This window comes from Hordeum vulgare, chromosome 7H (genome assembly GCF_904849725.1).
Source record: "Hordeum vulgare subsp. vulgare chromosome 7H, MorexV3_pseudomolecules_assembly, whole genome shotgun sequence".
NCBI lineage: Eukaryota > Viridiplantae > Streptophyta > Magnoliopsida > Poales > Poaceae > Hordeum > Hordeum vulgare.
In genome coordinates, this window is record NC_058524.1 from 232,446,461 (window position 1) to 232,465,391 (window position 18,931).

Genomic DNA, 18,931 nt, shown 5'->3' on the forward strand with positions numbered 1-18,931 from the left:
GAATTTTAGAAATTAGAACTATTTTGAAAATTCGTGAACATTTTTCAAAAAACGACCATTACTGAAATTGTGGACAAATTAAAATATTTTGAAACATCTTAATTTTTTTTGAAACAATGATTTTTATTCGAAAACAAGGACATTTTTTGGAACATCAACATTTTTTGAAATTGTGAACAAATTTTGAAAGAATTTTTTTTGAAATTCATAAATAGTTTTTGAAACATGAACATCTTTGAAAATGTGAAAAATTTTAAATAGTGAACATTTTCTCAAAATTTGTGATTTTTTTAAGACGATAACATTTTTTGAATTTATGAACAATTTTTGAAAACCCTTCCATTTTTGAGAAACTGAACATTTTTAGAAGCTCAAACAGTTTTTAAAAATTCTGAACAATTTTGAAACATGAACTTTGTGAAAAAGTAAAAAAACAAAGAATAGAAAATAAAATTCCAAACAATTTTGAAACATTTACTTTTAAAATGGTATATTTTTCTAAACTATAACATTTTCGGAGAATATAAACATTTTTTTGAAAACCATGAAGATTTGTTCAGAACATTTTTCCAAATTGCAATACAAAATTTGGAGACACAAACATATTTTGAAACACCCGCACAAAATTGAAAATACAAGCATTTGTTGAAACTTATGGACAATTTATGAAACTAGGACATTTTTTGAAACTCTGGAAAGAATGAAAACATCAACATTTTTTGCAATTTGCTAACAATTTTTGAAAATGGGAATAATTTTTTCTAGGGCCCCAACGTTTTTTGAAAAGTTGGGAAATTCTTGGACAAAAAAATCACAAATGTGTTTAAAAACAAGAATTGTTTTGAAAATCCCAAACATTTTTTGAAGTTTTGAGTAGTTTTTTTAAAAAAGACAATTATTTAAAATTTAGAACATTTTTTGAACTTTACGAAGTTTAAAAAAGATATAATAACCTTAAAAAAGGAAAAAAGAAAACAGAAAAACCTGTACAAAATGAAAAAACGTGTCAAAGAGCCTCCTAAAAGGTTTACAAAACCAGGCAAAACTAGGCCGGCCCATGCAAAGTGGGGCAAATAGGAAATTCCGGATGGTGCGATGCTCCCACGCATGGCTTCCAAAATTTTGGTTGACGAACAAACTCTTACAAACGAACATACGACGCAAGGTAGGGAGAGCTGTACTGTCTGATTGATTCACTTTTGTGAGACTGCACACAGAAATATCACACACGCACGCGCACACAATTCTTTCAAACGCACACAACGAGCAAAAACAAGGCAGAGACACATGCGTGAAACCAATCGATGATACGCAGCATAGTCCTCTTCTCCTGTTAAGTCAACCTCCTTGTACTTACTAGGTAAATCAAACCCTTCTACCTTCGTACGTCAAAGATCACGCGCCTAGTAGCAGGCTGAAAGACCGCCGTTCGGTTCTGGGAGCCAGTGTGAAGTTGAGGCTGAACATCTCCTTGAGAGCCTGCCCTGGCTCAACCAGGTCGATCAGCCTCGCCACCAGCGAGGCGCTCTCCCGGACATGCTCCATGTCAGCCCGCGTCCATACGAGGCGAGATAGCTGAAGCCGCCGCTGTTTGGAGCCCAGATCGATCCCCCATCTGGTGTAGATGCCCTCCTTGTCCCCGTTGGCGAGCTTCTTGAGCATCTGCTTGTAGAACATGTCCCTCTCACGTTTCAGATTCTTCAAGCTGAGGGCAAAAACCAGCGTCAGTATTATTCCATCAAAACATACTTAGATTTTAATTCATGGACATACTGTTACCCTGCAAAAAAGAAGAACATACTGTTGATCTGGATACCCTAAAACATGACATATTTACTCACCTGGACGCGATTGCGGAGTTAAGCTCGCCTCCTGCGGAGTTGGTGCTGAACGAGCTGAGGATGAAGGACAGTCTCCTGTGCTCCACTTCCATGTAGACGCTATCTGCAGCATCTCCCTTGAAGAGGAGGAAGAAGTAGGTCCTGTGTACTAGGGACACGTTGCAGTCGTGCCACAACTCGATGATCTCCCGCTGCCTATTTGCAAAATCAATAGGCCAGCACGAAGGAGACTCGGCGGTACTCGGGACTGCGTCTATGCCAACATCTTTGACAGTTTTAACTGCTGTACACTCATCTCTAACAGTCTGCTGCTGAAATGACACACAAAGACATTGATTTATTTCGACTCAATATATGAGCTAAATATAGACTGGTGAATTAGGCGCTGACAGCTGTAATCTTCGGCACCAGTATACTACTCCCTCCGTCTTTTAATATAAGAGCGTTTTTCACACTGTGTGAAAAATGCTCTTATATTATGGAACAGAGGAAGTACTAGTCAATTATGTTTTGTTTAAGTTTCCCATTATTAGCGCAGTAAAAGCCTATGGTGTGTTACTAACATCATTACCTCTGCCTCATGTTCCTCGGGTTGGTCCTCATGGTGTTTTGCTGTCTTCTGTTCCAGCTCTGTGACACAACTGATGTCACCCATACAAACTTCTTGTTCTGCTTCACTGGTACTCGACTCCTTGCCTACTTCATCACTGGTGCTCATGTCCTTGACTACTTCATCACTGGTGCTCATGGCCTTAACTACTTCATCATTGGTACTCATGTCCTTGACTACTTCAGCACTGGTGCTCATGTCCTTGACTGCATCACTGGTACCTGTGTCCTTAACTACTTCATCACAAACTACTTCTCCAGAATCAGCAGAGAGGTCTACTGAAGTGTTATTGTTTTGGCAATCATCATTTCCTTGGTACAGACTTCTCCTGACTTTATCAGGCCTTCTGGGAGGATACCTGAAGATTTCATCAGGTGGTGTCTGCCTGGTGTTTTCCGAATCATCAAACCAACTATTTGGAATGATCATGAAGCTAGCCCTGCAGCTTTGACTTCTAGCCAATGCACTATCCTTGGAGCTCGTTATACACCTCTTTACAGTAAGACATTCATGAGGGTAAGGTTTGCCAACGTCCAGAGAAATGTTAGAATCACATGGGTACAGTTTGACAAAGTTGTGTGCAAAGTCATCAGATTCACATTGATGCACTTCAATAGGATCTTCTACTGCATTTGCTATGATCTCGGCCTGCTGCTCCTCTTTGCTAGCGTATATCTTCATATGATCTTCCATTTTTTCTGTTATGCTCCCTGCTTCTAGCACTTCATCAGGTTGCGGGACTGCGTCTCTAGAGATGTCCTCTACTTCAGGTATGTGGAGCTTAGTGCCCTCATGGAGTAATACGTTAAATTCCTGGCTTGTGCTTCTTCTATGCTCATGTATCTCTATACATTGCACTTCCCTACAATGTTCTTCGGATACCTCAGATGCAGTTCTGAAAGCTACCTCCTTTATGTTATATGACTCCGCACCATCAGAGCTATAGTTGCTAGTAGGGTGCCAAGGTGAAACTGGCTGCCGAACCCTTGTTTGCTGAGGAAGATCCATTGGTTTATTGGGGGATGACAAGCCATCATGATCAGCACTGAAGACATATGATCCATCAAACACTGCGTGACCTTGATCTTGATAAGAACCTCCATAAGTGTCTGAAACCGAAAGTGCTTCCTCCGATGCATTTCGTGCAAGAGACTCTGAGGACCGACTATGGACATCCTATCAAAGGACAACAGATCATTAAATGTCACACATTATAATAATGTAAAAAATTAAGTCCGTGTGTATGAGGCTGGTCATAATGAGAGTAACTTAGGTAGTATCATGTACTTGGGACTAGCAAACATGCTGATGTGACAGACAATTAAAGAAGAGAGAGAAGGTTAGAGTAACATAGGTAGATATCGTATCATGTTAAATGCTATGCTACTATGTGTCATGCATGTCAATAAATGAGATCATCTATGATACTAGTTTATGATACTATGCATTATGGAGGTAGTATCATACAATAGTACTATCACTTTTGCATGATACTATATGCATGATAGTACTCTATGATACCCCCACTATGAGTAGCCTGAGAGAGATAGTACCCATCGCTTTGCAGCACGATCATTGTCATGGTCGTCACCATCACTTCTCAGTAAACAGTTAAGTTGAGACTGAACGGTGTCCTTTTCTTCTATCAATTCCCTAAGCTGTTTTTCCAGCTGAAAAAAGAATAGACAGGTACATGGTGGATGAAATTGTGCAGTCCTGCAATTAACACTGTTACAAGGGTTGGAAAATTTCAATTGAGGAAAAGTACCTTTTTAATCTGTGCATCCTTCTCTCTTAAAGCTTCAGCATGACTAGTGCAGGAGGCTGACTCCGGCAATTTCAGTTCATTTTCTAATCTTGCGAGCTCTCTCTGTAGATGCTTCAGTAGTGCTTTGTCAGACATCACTACATTGACCTGTGCATTTGTAACTACCTCCTTTGCGCAAGTCGCAAACAGAAGTGTGTTCCTGGATTGCTCAATATGAGTGTGTGCAGGGCTCATTGTGCAGACAATGGCTGTTCTTGCATTGCCTCCCAAAGAGGACTGTAATATGCGTGTCAGCTTTGAATCTCTATAAGGGATATGACCATTTCTTCCCTTGCTGCAAGAGGAACATAGTAGTTCAGACTAAGGTGTGATTGATATCATTTTCATGTTAATATATTACCCTTTGTCTTCTTTTTTTACCCTTTGTCGGAAAAATTATTTACTACCCTTTGTCGAGAAAAGGTATACAGTGAATACAAAACAAAGAGGAAATATATGTGCAAACAGCTGTAATGGTCATTTTTTCAAAGAGCAGACAAAATGAGCAGAAAGGAGAAACGTCAAACTGTAACAGAAAATGGAATTCAAAATAACTTTATCTAGTGAATACAAAAGAAAGAGGAAATATATGTGCAAACTCTGATAATTTTTATGACCGGACTCTATTTACATAAGAACTAAACCACTGGGATTACAAGTTCTTGCAAGAAGAAAATAAACCAAACAAACCTGAGTTGGCGAACAACCTTTCCCAGTGTTAGCAGACTTCGATTAATATGACTACCTTCTTTTAACCTCATACCAGCTGAAGCAGTCTGAGATGCTCGCTCACTTCCAGCTAGGTCAACAAAGTTCTGTCCAGAAGAAGAACCTCGGAGATGATGGAAACATGCTAGTACCAAATAATCATGAATATAGAAAGACATTCCGTACCACACAAGACACCAGGGTGCTCGATTTGCTTCTTCCTAAATACTGCTTAACAGAACTTTCGATTGTCTGAATGTAACAAAAACTTGTCAACAAAATCATCATCTTTTTTTTTTGCGGGGTGGTCCACAAGTGTAGTGTAAAATAAATATATAAGAGAGCCACCAACCAGCCTGAGTATTTGGTGGGACCTAGAACTCGCTTCGTTCAAAGCCGTTTCTCCAATCTCTCTTTGAGCTGCAGTACATACCAAATTAAGCAAATGATTAAAAGAACAAACATGGTGCATGTTTTGTTTCTAGAAATTTTTGCCCGCACCTTCACACATTCCAAGAAGATCCCTAAGATGGTCCTTGTCCCTCAATGTTTCCTCGGTAAGCTTTTCAACAGTAGTCCCTTTCTGTTTAAATTCAAATGATGAAGTGGGAGATCAGCCTAGGGTTGGGTAAAAAATAGTTATAGTAAGCTTAAGCAAAGGAGAATGGAGTACCTCAGGATCGTCAAGCAGTCTAAGAGGTGTCGTATCATGGCTCAGAAGATCCCTCACAGCTTCATTATATATCTCTATTGCTGAGAATTTCAGCATGAATTCTCTTTCAGGGTGCTGTAGCAATGACAAACAATGAGGCAAATATCATCTCGCGAAGTGAAGTATAACATCATCCGTGCCACGCATACGCACACGCACACCTTCTCTATGTAGTCATAAATGTCCATCACACTGTACTCAGTAATTCCAGTCATTGTGTAAGTCTTTCCGCTGCTTGTTTGCCCATACGCAAATATGCTTGCTGTCGATAAGAAGAGATTCATGTGCAAATGTTAGTTGGTCAACATCAGTTCATCCAAAGACCAAATTAGCGATGTAACGGAGTTGCATCGTTTGTTTTGTACATACAGTTGATTCCACTGACAACTGATAGAGCAACTTCTTTTGCTCCTTCCTCGTAGACCTGTCTGGTAGAGCAATTGGGGCCAAACACCCTGTCTGAAAAGGACAAGAAAGAAGAACAAACTGAGAAATCGACTGCCGAATGAAATCCCTGCGAGGTTTCAACATCAAGAACAGCAATTGTGGCCAACATTGCCATGCATTATTTGCAAAATTGAGCTCTGCCGGTGCTTGTGCTTACCATAGGTGTAGGCGGTGGGGAACATGGCGCGGTCAGGAACGGTACTCCGGAACATGACGGTGGTGGGGCTAATGCACTCCCAGTCGGAGCTGTCGCCGGACTCCCTGCCGTTCAGGGGCCGCACCCGCACGGACACCATGATCCTCTCCTCCTTGGCCTCCACCTTCTCCCATGCCGCCGCCGCATCCTCCTCCCCCGCCCCCATCGCCCTTCTCAGCCCTGCACCCCTCCACCCAAGAACAGTATCAAAATCGCCCCTCTTCCTCTGCACCCGTCACCACCGACCAACACCCCCTTCCCCTGGGAACAGGCAGCATTGTAAGCAAGAATCCAAAGCCGGCCGGCTGGTGGCAGGTCCTTGTGCCCGAGAGCGCCGTGTCTGTCGCCGGGTTCCGGACGTGGACGGCGATCCGGCGAGACCACCCTGCCCAGACCCAAGGTAACAACAGCAACTACTAGTACCACTAGACACTGCCCGACGCACCCCCTCTTACTCGCACATGTACTAATGCTGCCTGCGCGGCTACGGATTATCTTTGGCCGCCGCCGCTTGCTGGGTTGGAGTTTTGCGCTGTTGTCGCGAGAGGAAGGGACGGACCATGGTCCCCGCCACGCTCCCGGCCACTCTCTTCAATTTTGTTTACGCACCTCACATGGGGGGTAGGAGAGGATAGAGGGGGAGACAGTGGAGTATCAAGACTTTGTTTTTCTATGCATACCCGAGCACGTAGTAACAGCCATTATCCAACAGAACCAAGCACTGATCACATTCCGCGCGAGGAACAAGCCAAGAAGGGAAGGCGAAGCAACGTTACCTGCGCACCCTGGTGGACGGTGGAACTAGAAGACGACCAATGCGAGAGGAGAGAAATGCAGCTAGTGGCAAGACTGTGTCGCCCCCTCTCCTCTTCTGCTCCTCCTTGTTGGTGCCGAGAAGAAGAATAGGAGGAGGAGGAGGGGAAGGGAAAGGGAAAGGGAAAGGGAGAGGACTATAGTGGTTTTGGTAGAAAAAAAAATGAAGGGAAAAGGTGTAAAGGAACAGGTGTTCTTGCGGGTACAGGGAGACTTTTCTACCCGTAGCAGATAGGACGGCCCATCGGCCAATCACAGTCAAGGGGCGCCCGCGGGGCCTACAGAGAGTTCCGGCGGGCCTACCTTGTCTGAATGCCATGTGATGTGTCCCGTTGAACGTGGTACAGCATTCTTAAATAGAGTTTCTAATTTGTTATTTAGCTTAGTTATAGTGGGGACTAAGAAAATGTAGTCCCGACGACAAAGTCCAAGTAAAGAATGACAAAATTCGTTTTTTTCTACCCTCCTAGCGCTGCTAGCCACCCCTACCGCGGCGGCCACCAAAACCTCGCCGTTGATCGCCTAGATCTTCATCGACCTTCGATTTTCTCTTAATTGCCTGTGTGCCAGAGCGATCTACTACCATGACACCGACGAATCTTTCCTTTGTTCGTGGACAAGCCTTTGAAGAGCGGATTTTAAGCAGGCTCAAACTTCCGATCAACTTCTCCATCGGCAAAGGTCTTTGAGAGTTTTTCTTGGTAGCGGAGTTCACCAGATCGAGGATCAAGCTTTTAGATAATTCAGTGGGCACAATTCTTCTTTCATGTTTTGATGGAAGAGCCTCGCTCTTCAAAGCAACCAAAATTCTGGGATCTCTATTTACATTTTTCAGTCTCTTTGATGAACGTGGGCTCTCTAATTTACAATGCACGTAACATTTCAACACATCTCTTTAATTTGGGTTTTCTCCTTTGGGGTCCGAATGGTCCCAAGGTCAAGAACGCTCATGAATAGCCCTATCAAGATCAGGAAGATGGTTGGACGCTGGTGACTCGGGTCCGCAAACCAAGTTCTTATGCCAATGTGGTACGTGTTGTGTGTTTCTTCAATAATCCTCACAATCCTTCCGAGTCTTCCCCATCTGCTTCGGTGGAGGTGCCGACGAACCCCCGCTTGATGATGATGGTGCACGTTTCTTTAGTTTTTCATTGTCTTCAATTCCACATTCAATCGGAGACTTTGCGAGAGGGAACCACAATTGTATGTTTAAATATATGTCGGAAGGCTAGCCACGCAAATGCGTGGGTGACCCAGCTAGTTTTAAAAAGAAATTCGAAGGCAAAGTTTATGATGAGAACCTATGCCCAGCATCATACACATGCAGCTTGAGGAAGCATGAGCACCATTTGAGAGTGTTGTATGCTCACAATTCTTTGGTGAAGGAGTACATGGATGAACATCATGAAAAGGTGTGGTCAAGAAGCAAATTCAATGAAATCTGCAAAGTAGACTATGTATAATTCGATGCCCTCGCTCAGTGTTTCAATGCAAAGTTCAAGTGAGTGAAAGGGCTTTTATTGTGGAAAGCATTTGATAAGATCAGGTAGATGATCTTGATAAAGATGGCTCTTCGTAAAAGAATTGCAAAAACACAATATGTTGGCCATCTTATGCTCCCATCTCTGATTAAGGCATTGCATGCCAAGGCAAGAGGACTAAGGATGAAATGCATTCGACGGTCGACATACGAGGCTTAGGTGACATACACTGACATAAAAATAAGGAATGGGGATATCCAGTGAACCTTGCAACTAAGGAATGCAGTTGTAGGCAATGGCATATCCGCGGGAAGCCATGCATACATGCCCTACATCTCATGGTTGTTATTGGAGGTGAAGATGGTGAAGTTGATCAGTATTGCTCTAAATATTTCTCTGTTGCCAAATTTAGGGCTTCTTATGCTGAAAATGTGCTCGCGCTCTTGGGAAAAGACCAATGGAACATAGTAGACACAGGGTTAAAACTCTATTCTCCTATACGACTAGACCACCAAGAAGACCAAGGAAAAATAGGATAAGAGCTAGTGAAGAGGGTTGTGTAAAAAACGGCGTAAGTGCAAAAGATGTGGTATTCTAGGGCACATTGCTTGGCTTTGTACCAATCCAGCTGATGCATCATTTGGAGAAGAGGAACAATGGGCAGCAGCAAATGCAGAGGAGAATGCAGCAAGTTTAGAGGAGAATAAAGCAACTAAAGTAGCAGCTTGGCATGTGTGCAACCTTTCCCTTGTTTTTCATTTGTTCTCTTTTTTATCGATGGCTAAGCTTATTTCTGTTTGACCCAGCTCTAGGATAATTAGAGGCACATGACATAAAATACCTAGAGAGGAAGAAACTTCGGTTGAACCATCATCTGATGCAGAATTTGAAACCATGGCTTATGAAGGATTTGAAGCTATAAGAGAGGCGGAAGTTATTTTGTTTGAAGTTCCTTTAAGGATTTGTGAACCCAGAGATGACCGTCAACTGGCCATCACTTGCTTGGTCAGTCAAAGCTCAACAAAACCGCCACCACCAGAAGTGAACATCAGAAGCAACAAGACAAAGCTTTCAAAAGCACAAAATATCCCAGCTAGGAAAACTAGGAGCAAGACGGTTAACCCATCCCGGAACACAAGCAGGAAGGCAAAGATTTGAATTTGAATTTGAATGCAAGTCATAAACTTTGAGCTTTAAGGATTCTGTAGTCAATTTGAACTACTATGAAAACTTGTAAGGTGTAATAATTTTGTTTGTAATTTGATGTGAAATTTGAGGTAGAATACAAAACCGAGGCAAAATTTGAATACAAAACTTGTAGTCATGAGAAATGTGCTCCAAATGAGCTCCCAAGCTAGGGTAAATAGCCCCATTTGTAATCAAGTTTTTTGGACCTACTCTAAATGAGCCAAATATTTTTTTATTAACACCTATTAAATCTATGTAGTGTAGATTCGAAGTATCACTATTTATTGAATTAATCTTCATATTTTTACATTTTTTTGAAAAAATATACTTTAATAGAAAACCATAAAAACATGTTTAAAATATGAAAATGGAAAACTAAGTTCAGATCCTTCTTTTTCACTTTGAAATCAAGCTTTGGTGATTTTTTTGATTTTTTAAAATTTTCAAAAACCGAAGGGAACCCTACCTCCTCTCCTTGGACTCTATGAATTTTTGTAGGTGATAGCTCATATGTGTGAAGGTTTTTTCATGAAAATGTCCATAGATAAAGTTTATGATTTTTGGTTGGTAACTTGTCACACAGGACAACATTGTGCGCAGGTTTTATATTTTTTTGATTTTTTTAAATTAATGGTGCTCATTTGACCTTGATCGTGCTAGCTATGTTTTTTTAAAATGCCTGTATACCAAGTTTAGTATTTTCCTTGTTAGTGTGTCTTATGAAATGACGAACGGCGAAGGTTTAGTATTTTTTCTATATTTTATAAATTAGTTATGCTCAGTCAAAGCCTTGGAAACCCGGTTGACCAGCTTAAAACCCGTGTAAACCGTGTGGGGTTTCGCCTCACCCAAGCTTCGAACGTCACCCGTCCGATCATACCCTAGCGCCAACCGAAAGCCCTCAGATCACATGGATAGACTGCGTGCAGGCTCCTCGCCATTGGCTCACATGGACGACTCCACATCGTTGGATTGGGGCGATCCGCGAGAGTTGTTGGTTGTGCTCGCCCACCCTTGCCTCCCCATTCTTCTGATGCTTATTCTGCGACAACGAGAGAAGCTACTCGTGTGCTTCTTCTTCTCCAGTGACGAGAGGATCCACTCATCTGCTTCTTATTCTCCGGCGACTTTGGGCGATATGTCGAGCTCCACTTCGGCGTCCCGCCGCTCGTGGACCCAGTATGGTCCACTTTCCATGGAGCGATGTCCTGACTGCCCACACAACGCGCCAGTGATACGATTGACTTCGAAGGAGGTCAAGAATGGAAACTATGGGCGCGAGTTCGTGAAATGCGAGAGCAAGCGAGAGGGACATGTTAGATCTCATGATTTTCGGTTCATGTTTTTGTTTCTGGGATTTAGGGTTCATGTTTTCGTTTCAGAATAAATGCACACATTTTGAATAGCTGGATGACTACGTTAAGCGGATTCAATTCAATGGACCCAGGAGCTCAATCTGTCGTCGGCACCAACGAATTTGGTCTCTGAAAGTGCTGCTTTGACAGTTGGGGATGCAGATCTGAAGGGGGAATTAAAGAAGATGAACACGAACTTGAAGCGGATGATTGAATTGAACAAGCAGGCGAATCTAATAGCTTTAGGATTTTATCCCTTTTAATTTTGTATAGTTGCTCTAGGATTTGCTTACTTGTTGGTCATCACTCGTTAGAGATGTTATTAGTGTGGTGTCATGTGCTCTAGGATTTGGTTAAATTTGTGGATCATGTGTTCTATGCTCTCTGTTGCTTAATTGGTGGATCATGTTAGTTTCGTCAGTTTTGTATACTTTCAGTTTCTTCAGTTTCGTCAAACAACACCGACCGCAGACGAAAAAACCGTAGCTCTAGGGCCCAAATTGAAACTAAGATTTTGTTGGGCCATCGCATTGTGTTGAGTGTCGAAGGCCCACAAAGATAAAAGAGGCCTAGAAAATAGTGCATGCACTGGCTCTGTTTTTTTTTTTGCTTGATTATTACCATGGTAAATCCATTTATTGCCATGCCGAAAAAAATAGTGCATGATGGTAAATCCATTTATTATTGGACTTGCCCATGTCAAATTTATTTCTACATATTGTGGCAATTTCCTTCTGTATATATCCTACGACACAAAACTTTGATCTTTGACATGCGGGTATTATAAACATGTTTTTGTTGCAAGAAAAATATTGTATAAATGATTTTTTGTTTTTGTTTTTGTTTTTAAGGGCATGTCAGATTTAATTATGTAGATCATGATATCCATCTGAAACCACGTCTAAAATAATGTCCGGTGGCACCATTAGCCCCCATATCCATCTAGAGAGCATGTCTAGGGCTCGACTACGACACCATATCCATCTAGAGAGCATGTCTAGGGCTCGGCTACGACACCATATCCATCTACCAATATCTCACGTAGCAAGCATACACCCATAACATAGAAAGTAGCAACCATAACATAGTTCGTACATAAAACGTAGGGTGCCCTAAAACAATTTTTTTGCGGGTGAAATAATGTATTACTCATCACGAAAGGTTCAAATAATCAATGACAGCTAGCTCTGTCACTACCAAAGACCCCGACCCTATCCAAGTCATAGTTTTGCCTTCTAAACGAGCAAACTTACCTAAGTAATCACTAACTTTATTTTTGCTACGATTGATATGAGTAATACAATGTTCACGAAGAGACATAAAGTATCTAATCTCCTTAATAAGCGATGCGTAGATAGATCTATCCACCTCTTTTTCCTGGATCAACTTCACTGCAACAAGGGAGTCCATCTGGATCACAACTGGAAGAGATAACGACAAACCCTCCATACACGCATATAGTTCAGCTTCGAGAGTAGCCAACAACATAACATAAATATATAACACGTTGTACATAAAAGAGTTCACGGTACAACCAATGACATAACATAAAAAAATATAAAAATACCTAAAGGGCAAGACAAGCTTCACGAGACTGGCTGAGCCTTCACCACCATCTTCACTGCGCCTTCTAATTAGTGCTCCTCCTCCATGCCATCCTCGTCGAGGTAGTAGGGGAGGTTGTGCATACCGTTACGGGTGGGGAAAATGCTATCGAAGTCTGTGAAGATGTTGTAGGTGGTGAATGCAATGAACTCGCACCCACACCAAAACACCTTGCCGAGGAGGTAGTACGCATCGAATCTGTTGGTGAAGTTGGCGATGAGACTTATCGCCAGAGTGGTGGAGTTTGGACGCACTTCCTCTAGTCAGAACATCACCGGCGAGCCCGTCGGGAGGTGGGCGAAGCCCGCACCAAGGAACCACTGGGCACACTCTTTTCCACCCCTCCAGCGTGAGAATGCCCACACGCGGAGCATCATCTCCACGATGACATCTGCGGGATACCGCCTCTCCGGCACGGCGGTGGGAGCTGGAAGGTGGGGCCGTTGTACTGCATCCTCACCTAGCTTTGAGAGTGCTCTAGGTTTGGGTGAAGAAGAGAAGAGGGCGACACAAATGGATGTGTGGAGAATAGGTGGAAGCGTGGGTGGTTTAAATAGAGAAAGGGGAACAGAAGGGAGTGGCACCGGCCACACTTTGGATTTGCTACGTTCAAATGAGCGGCGTCGATCGATATGTCACTTTAATTGCCACATTTAATAGATGCGAGTGGATCGAGGAGATAATCGTGCGAGATGATACGAACCAGCAGCAGTGATCGTCCTTGCGTCCGTGGCGGATCGCATGCAGAAAGAGGCCGGCCAGCGTCCGTGGCGGCTCGCGTGCAGGCAGACTAGCTACGTGCATTAGTGAATCATGGCGGCGGATGCTGCGGCAACAAAAGTCCTTCCCTGGCACTTAGGAATTCTTCTTGTTACTTCTCTGGTTTGCGTCGGTTTTCCCTTGAAGAGGAAAGGGTGATGCAGCACAGGAGCAGTAAGTATTTCCCTCAGTTTGAGAACCAAGGTATCGATCCAGAAGGAGGGCCTCGTCAAGTCCAAAGTACCTACGCAAACACAAACAAGCCTGCACCCAACGCTTCAAAGGGTTGTCAATCCCTTCAAGATTGTTTGCAAAGTGAGATCTGAAGGCGGAAAGTGCAACGAAGTAAAAAGTGTAAGGCTGAAAATATGGTGTGGAGTAGACCCTCGGGGCCATAGTGTTCACTAGAGGCTTCTCTCATAATAGCAAATATCACGGTGGGTGAACAAATTACTGTCGAGCAATTGATAGAACCACGCAAAGTCATGATGATATCTAAGGCAATGATCATGCATATAGGCATCACGTTCGAGACAAGTAGACCGATACTTTCTGCATCTACTACTACTACTCCACACATCGACCGCTATCCAGCATGCATATAGTGTATTGAGTTCATGACGAACAGAGTAACGCTTTAAGCAAGATGACATTATGTAGAGGGATAATCTCAAACCAATGATGAAAACCCCATCTTTTTACCCTTGATGGCAACAACACGATGCGTGCCTCGCTACCCCTTCTGTCACTGGGTGAGGTCACCGCACTGTATGAACCCAAAACCAAGCACTTCTCCCATTGCAAGAATCATAGATCTAGTTGGCCAGACAAAACCCACAACTCAAAGAGAATTACAAGGATATGAAATCATGCATAAGAGAGATCAGAAGAAACTCAAATAAGATTCTTAGATAATCTGATCATAAATCCACAATTCATCGGATCTCGACAAACACACCGCAAAAGAAGATTACATCGGATAGATCTCCATGAAGATCATGGAGAACTTTGTATTGAAGATCCAAGAGAGAGAAGAAGCCATCTAGTTACTAGCTATGGACCCGTAGGTCTATGGTGAACTACTCACGCATCATCGGAGAGGTCATGGTGTTGATGAAGAAGCCCTCCGTGTCCGAATCCCCCCTCCGGCAGGGCACCAGGACGTGCCCTAGATGGGATCTTGCGGAGACAGAAGTTTGTGGCGGCGGAAAAGTAATTGCGATCGTCTCTTGATTTTTTTGGGAATATTTGGGAATATATAGGCGCAAGATCTAGGTCAAGGGACCTCCAGGGGGCCCACAAGCCTGGATGGCGCAGCCCCCTGGCCGCGGGGTGGGGGCTTGTGGGGCCCCTGGGGCTCTTCTGGCTTGGCTCCCAAGTCCTCCGATCTTCTTCCGTTCCAGAAAAAATCTTTTCGTAGATTTTCTTCCGTTTGGACTCCGTTTCAAAATCTCCTCTGAAAGGGGTCAAAAACATGGAAAAAAAACAAGAACTGGCACTTGGCACTGAGTTAATAAGTTAGTCCCAGAAAATAAATAAAAGGCATGCAAAGCGTCCAAAGTTTGACAAGATAATAGCATGAAACCATAAAAAATTATAGATACGTTGGAGACGTATCAAGCATCCCCAAGCTTAACTCATGCTCGTCCTCGAGTAGGGAAGTGATAAAGAATGAATTTTTGATGTGGAATGCTACCTAGCATAGTTGTCCTTTTCAACTTCTTTCACGTGGCATGAACGTTCAGATCCATAAGATTCAAAACAATAGTTTGCTATTGACATGAAAACAATAATACTTCAAGCAAACTAGCAAGGTAATCATGAACTTTCAAAATAACAAGGCCAAAGAAAGTTATCCCTACAAAATCATATAGTCTGGCCATGCTCCATCATCCTCACACAACTAATGTAAATCATGCACAACCCCGGAATTGGCCAAGTAACTGTTTTCGCACTCTTACTTTCTCAAACTTTTTATAACTATCACGCAATACATGAGCGCGAGCCATGGATATAGCACTATAGGTGGAATAGAGTGTGGTGGTGGTTGTGAGACAAAAAGGAGGAGATGGTCACACTGACTCGGCATATCAATAGGCTATGGAGATGCCCTTTAATAGATATCAATGTGAATGAGTAGGGATTGCCATACAAGGGATGCACTAGAGCTATAAGTATGGGAAAGCTCAAGAGGAAAACTAGTGGGTGTGCATGCAACTTGCTTGCTCACGAAGACCTAGGGCAATTTTGAGGAAGCCCATCATTGGAATATACAAGCCAAGTTATAAAACGAAGATCCCCACTAGCATATGGTAGTGACAAAGCAAGAAGCTCTCAAACATGAAGAACATGGTGCTAATGAAGAACAAGTGTGGAAAAAGATAGTAGCATTGTCCCTTCTCTCTTTTTCTCTCATTTCTTTTTTTATTTGGGATCTTAGGCCTCTTTTTTTCTTTTCTTTTCTTTTTTTTTGTTTTTGGGATCTTTGGCTTCTTTTTTTCCTCACATCGGACAATGCTCTAATAATGATGATCATCACACTTTTTAGTTACTCAAAGCTCAAAGATCATAATGATGATGGCTCCATAGGAAATGCCTCCGGCAGTGTACCGGGATGTGCAACGATCTAGTATGATCATGCAATGGCAATATGAGAGTGATGGAACAAGTCATGAGACGGAACGGTGGGAGTTGCATGGCAACATATCTAGGAGTGGCTATGAAAATGCCATAGTAGGTAGGTATGTTTTGAGGAAGGAATTTGGTGGGTTTGTGCACCGGCGAGAATTGCGCGACACTAGAGAGGCTAGCAATGGTGGAAGGTGAAAGTGCATTTATACCATGGGCTCACATTAGTCATGAAGAACTCACATACTTGTTGCAAAAGTTTTTATTAGTAATCAAAACAAAGTGCTAAACGCATACTCCGAGGGGAAGGGTTGGTATGTGTAAACCATCACGCGATCCCGACCTTAACACGAAGGATGACAATCAATAGATCAATTATGCTCCGACTTCCTAACATAGCGGTTCACCATACGTGCATGCTACGGGAATCACTAACTCCAACACAAGTATTTCTAGATTCACAACACCCTACTAACATAACTCTCAATATTACCGAATCCACGTCTCAAAACTAATTGAGAGGAATCAAAACTTCTCTTTCTACTCAATGCACATGAAGATGGAGGTTTTTGCATCCTCTTTGGGTACCTAGCACATTTGGGACTACTTTCATAACATAAGCCAACTACCAAATCTCGCACTGCCGTGCTCTAAAGATATAAGTGAAGCACTAGAGCAAAAGTATCTAGCTCAAAAGATATAAGTGAAGCACTAGAGCAAAAGTATCTAGCACAAAAGATATAAGTGAAGCACTATGAGCATTCTAGCAAAATCACGATGAGTGCATGTCTCTCTCTCTCAAAAAGGTGTGCAGCAAGGATGATTGTGACACAACAAATAGAAAAGACTCCTAAGATACAAGATGCTCCAAGCAAAACACATATCACGTGGTGAATAAAAATATAGCTCCAAGTAATGTTACCGATGGATTGAAGACGAAAGAGGGGATGCCTTCCCGGGGCATCCCCAAGCTTAGGCTTTTTTGGTGCCCTTGAATTTGGCTTGGGGTGCCTTGGGAATCCGCAAGCTTGAGCTCTTTACACTCCTTATCTCTTTGTCCATGAGAGCGTCACCCAAAACTTGAAAACTTCACAACACAAAACTTAAACATAAACTTGTGATAACATTAGTACAAGAAAACAAACTACCACGTATTTTGGTACTGTAGCAAACTTGAATTCCATCGGTATTGATGATGGGCTACTGTATTCTCACTTTTCCATGTCTAGTACCCCCGATACTAACCATAGTTTCATCAAAACAAGCAACCAACTCAACAAAAACAGAATCTATCAAAAACAGACCAGTCTGTAGCAATCTGTATACTTCGTATACTTCTGGTACCTCAACAAATCTGAAAAATTATGAAGGTCTGGGTAAAAAGCATATCAATCAGCAGAAAAAAGAATAAACTCAAAAGCTCTTTCTAAATTAAAATTAAAAATCATCTCGTGAGCGAAAAGTTTCTGTCTTTTTCCAGCAGGATCAAACAACCATTACCAAGACTAGTCATAAAGGTTTTGCTTGGCTCAAACACAAAAATAAACACACAAAAAAACAATCACAACACAATTATGAAAGTATGGATGCAACAAAACAGAAAGAAAAAAGATAAATTCATTGGGTTGCCTCCCAACAAGCGCTATTGTTTAACACCCTTAGCTAGGCATAGGAGCGATAGAATCACATATCGCCGTCTTTGGTGCTCAAACCATAAGTAGCCCTCATCATGGATTCATAAGTCAATCTTATTTTCTTTCTCGGAAAGTGTTCCATGCCCTTCCTTAAAGGAAATTGAAATCTAATATTCCCTTCCTTCATATCAATGATAGCACCGATAGTCCTTATGAAAGGTCTACCAAGAATAATAGGGCATGTAGGATTGCAATCAATGTCAAGCACAATGAAATCCACGGGTACATAGTTCCTATTTGCAATAATAAGAACATCATTGATCCTTCCCATGGGTTTCTTGATAGTAGAATCAGCAAGATGCAAATTAAGAGAACACTCTTCAATCTCATTAAAACCCAGAATATCACATAAAGACTTTGGAATCACAGAAACACTAGCACCCAAATCACACAAAGCATTGCACTCATAGTTTTTTATTTTGATTTTTATGGTAGGTTCCCACTCATCATTAAGCTTTCTAGGGATAGAGACTTCCAATTCAAGTTTCTCTTCAAGAGCTTTTATCATAGCTTCGACGATATGATCGGTAAAGGCTTTGTTTTGGCTATAAGCGTGTGGAGAGTTCAACATGGATTGCATCAAAGAAATGCATTCAATCAAGGAGCGACTATCATAATTGAATTCCTTGAAATCCACGGTAGTAATTTCATTACTACTCAAAGTTTTAACGTCTTCTACTCCACTTTTAATGCTTTTAGCATCAAGATAGATGGACTCCGAATCATTGGGGCACTTTTCAACCAAAGTGGATTCATATCCAGCCCCATAATCATTAGGTTTGACACAAGAAAATAAAGATTCAATGGGAGTCACACCAAGCACTTTAAGATCTTCGTGATTCTCATCACGAGAGCATGCCTTTTTAAGCTATTCATGTCTCGCACGAATTTGGGTGGTTCTTTCTTGGCTCTCAATCATGGAAACATGCGTGGCTTTCAAAGTTTCATCCATGTTGATTTTGGGAGGAGCACATCTAACTTTCAAAGCATCAACATCACAAGAAATCCTATCAACGCTCTTAGCCAAATCGTCAATTTTGAGTAGTTTTTCCTCTATGGACGCATTGAAAATCTTTTGAGAGTTGAT

General features: G+C 42.1%; 1 protein-coding gene across 3 annotated transcripts; it reads right to left on the reverse strand.

The window, feature by feature from the left end:
- Positions 1–1,081: 1,081 nt before the first annotated feature.
- Positions 1,082–7,251, reverse strand: LOC123407032 (kinesin-like protein KIN-7H). 3 transcript variants are annotated; one of them, XM_045100064.1, is made up of 14 exons: positions 7,098–7,251; positions 6,283–6,501; positions 6,048–6,137; positions 5,840–5,940; positions 5,640–5,753; positions 5,468–5,549; positions 5,319–5,386; positions 5,153–5,218; positions 4,949–5,073; positions 4,220–4,553; positions 4,005–4,121; positions 2,413–3,627; positions 1,842–2,146; positions 1,082–1,705 (listed from the first exon to the last, which is right to left on the reverse strand). In XM_045100064.1, the coding sequence occupies exons 2-14, from the start codon at positions 6,485–6,487 to the stop codon at positions 1,396–1,398; spliced, it is 3,132 nt and encodes a 1,043-aa protein (XP_044955999.1). In that variant the 5' UTR covers positions 6,488–6,501; positions 7,098–7,251; the 3' UTR covers positions 1,082–1,395. The 3 variants fall into 3 exon arrangements, with proteins under 3 accessions (XP_044955999.1, XP_044955998.1, XP_044955997.1); XM_045100063.1 differs by having other exon boundaries at positions 1,842–2,149; positions 7,098–7,250; XM_045100062.1 differs by having other exon boundaries at positions 1,842–2,152; positions 7,098–7,250.
- Positions 7,252–18,931: the final 11,680 nt, after the last annotated feature.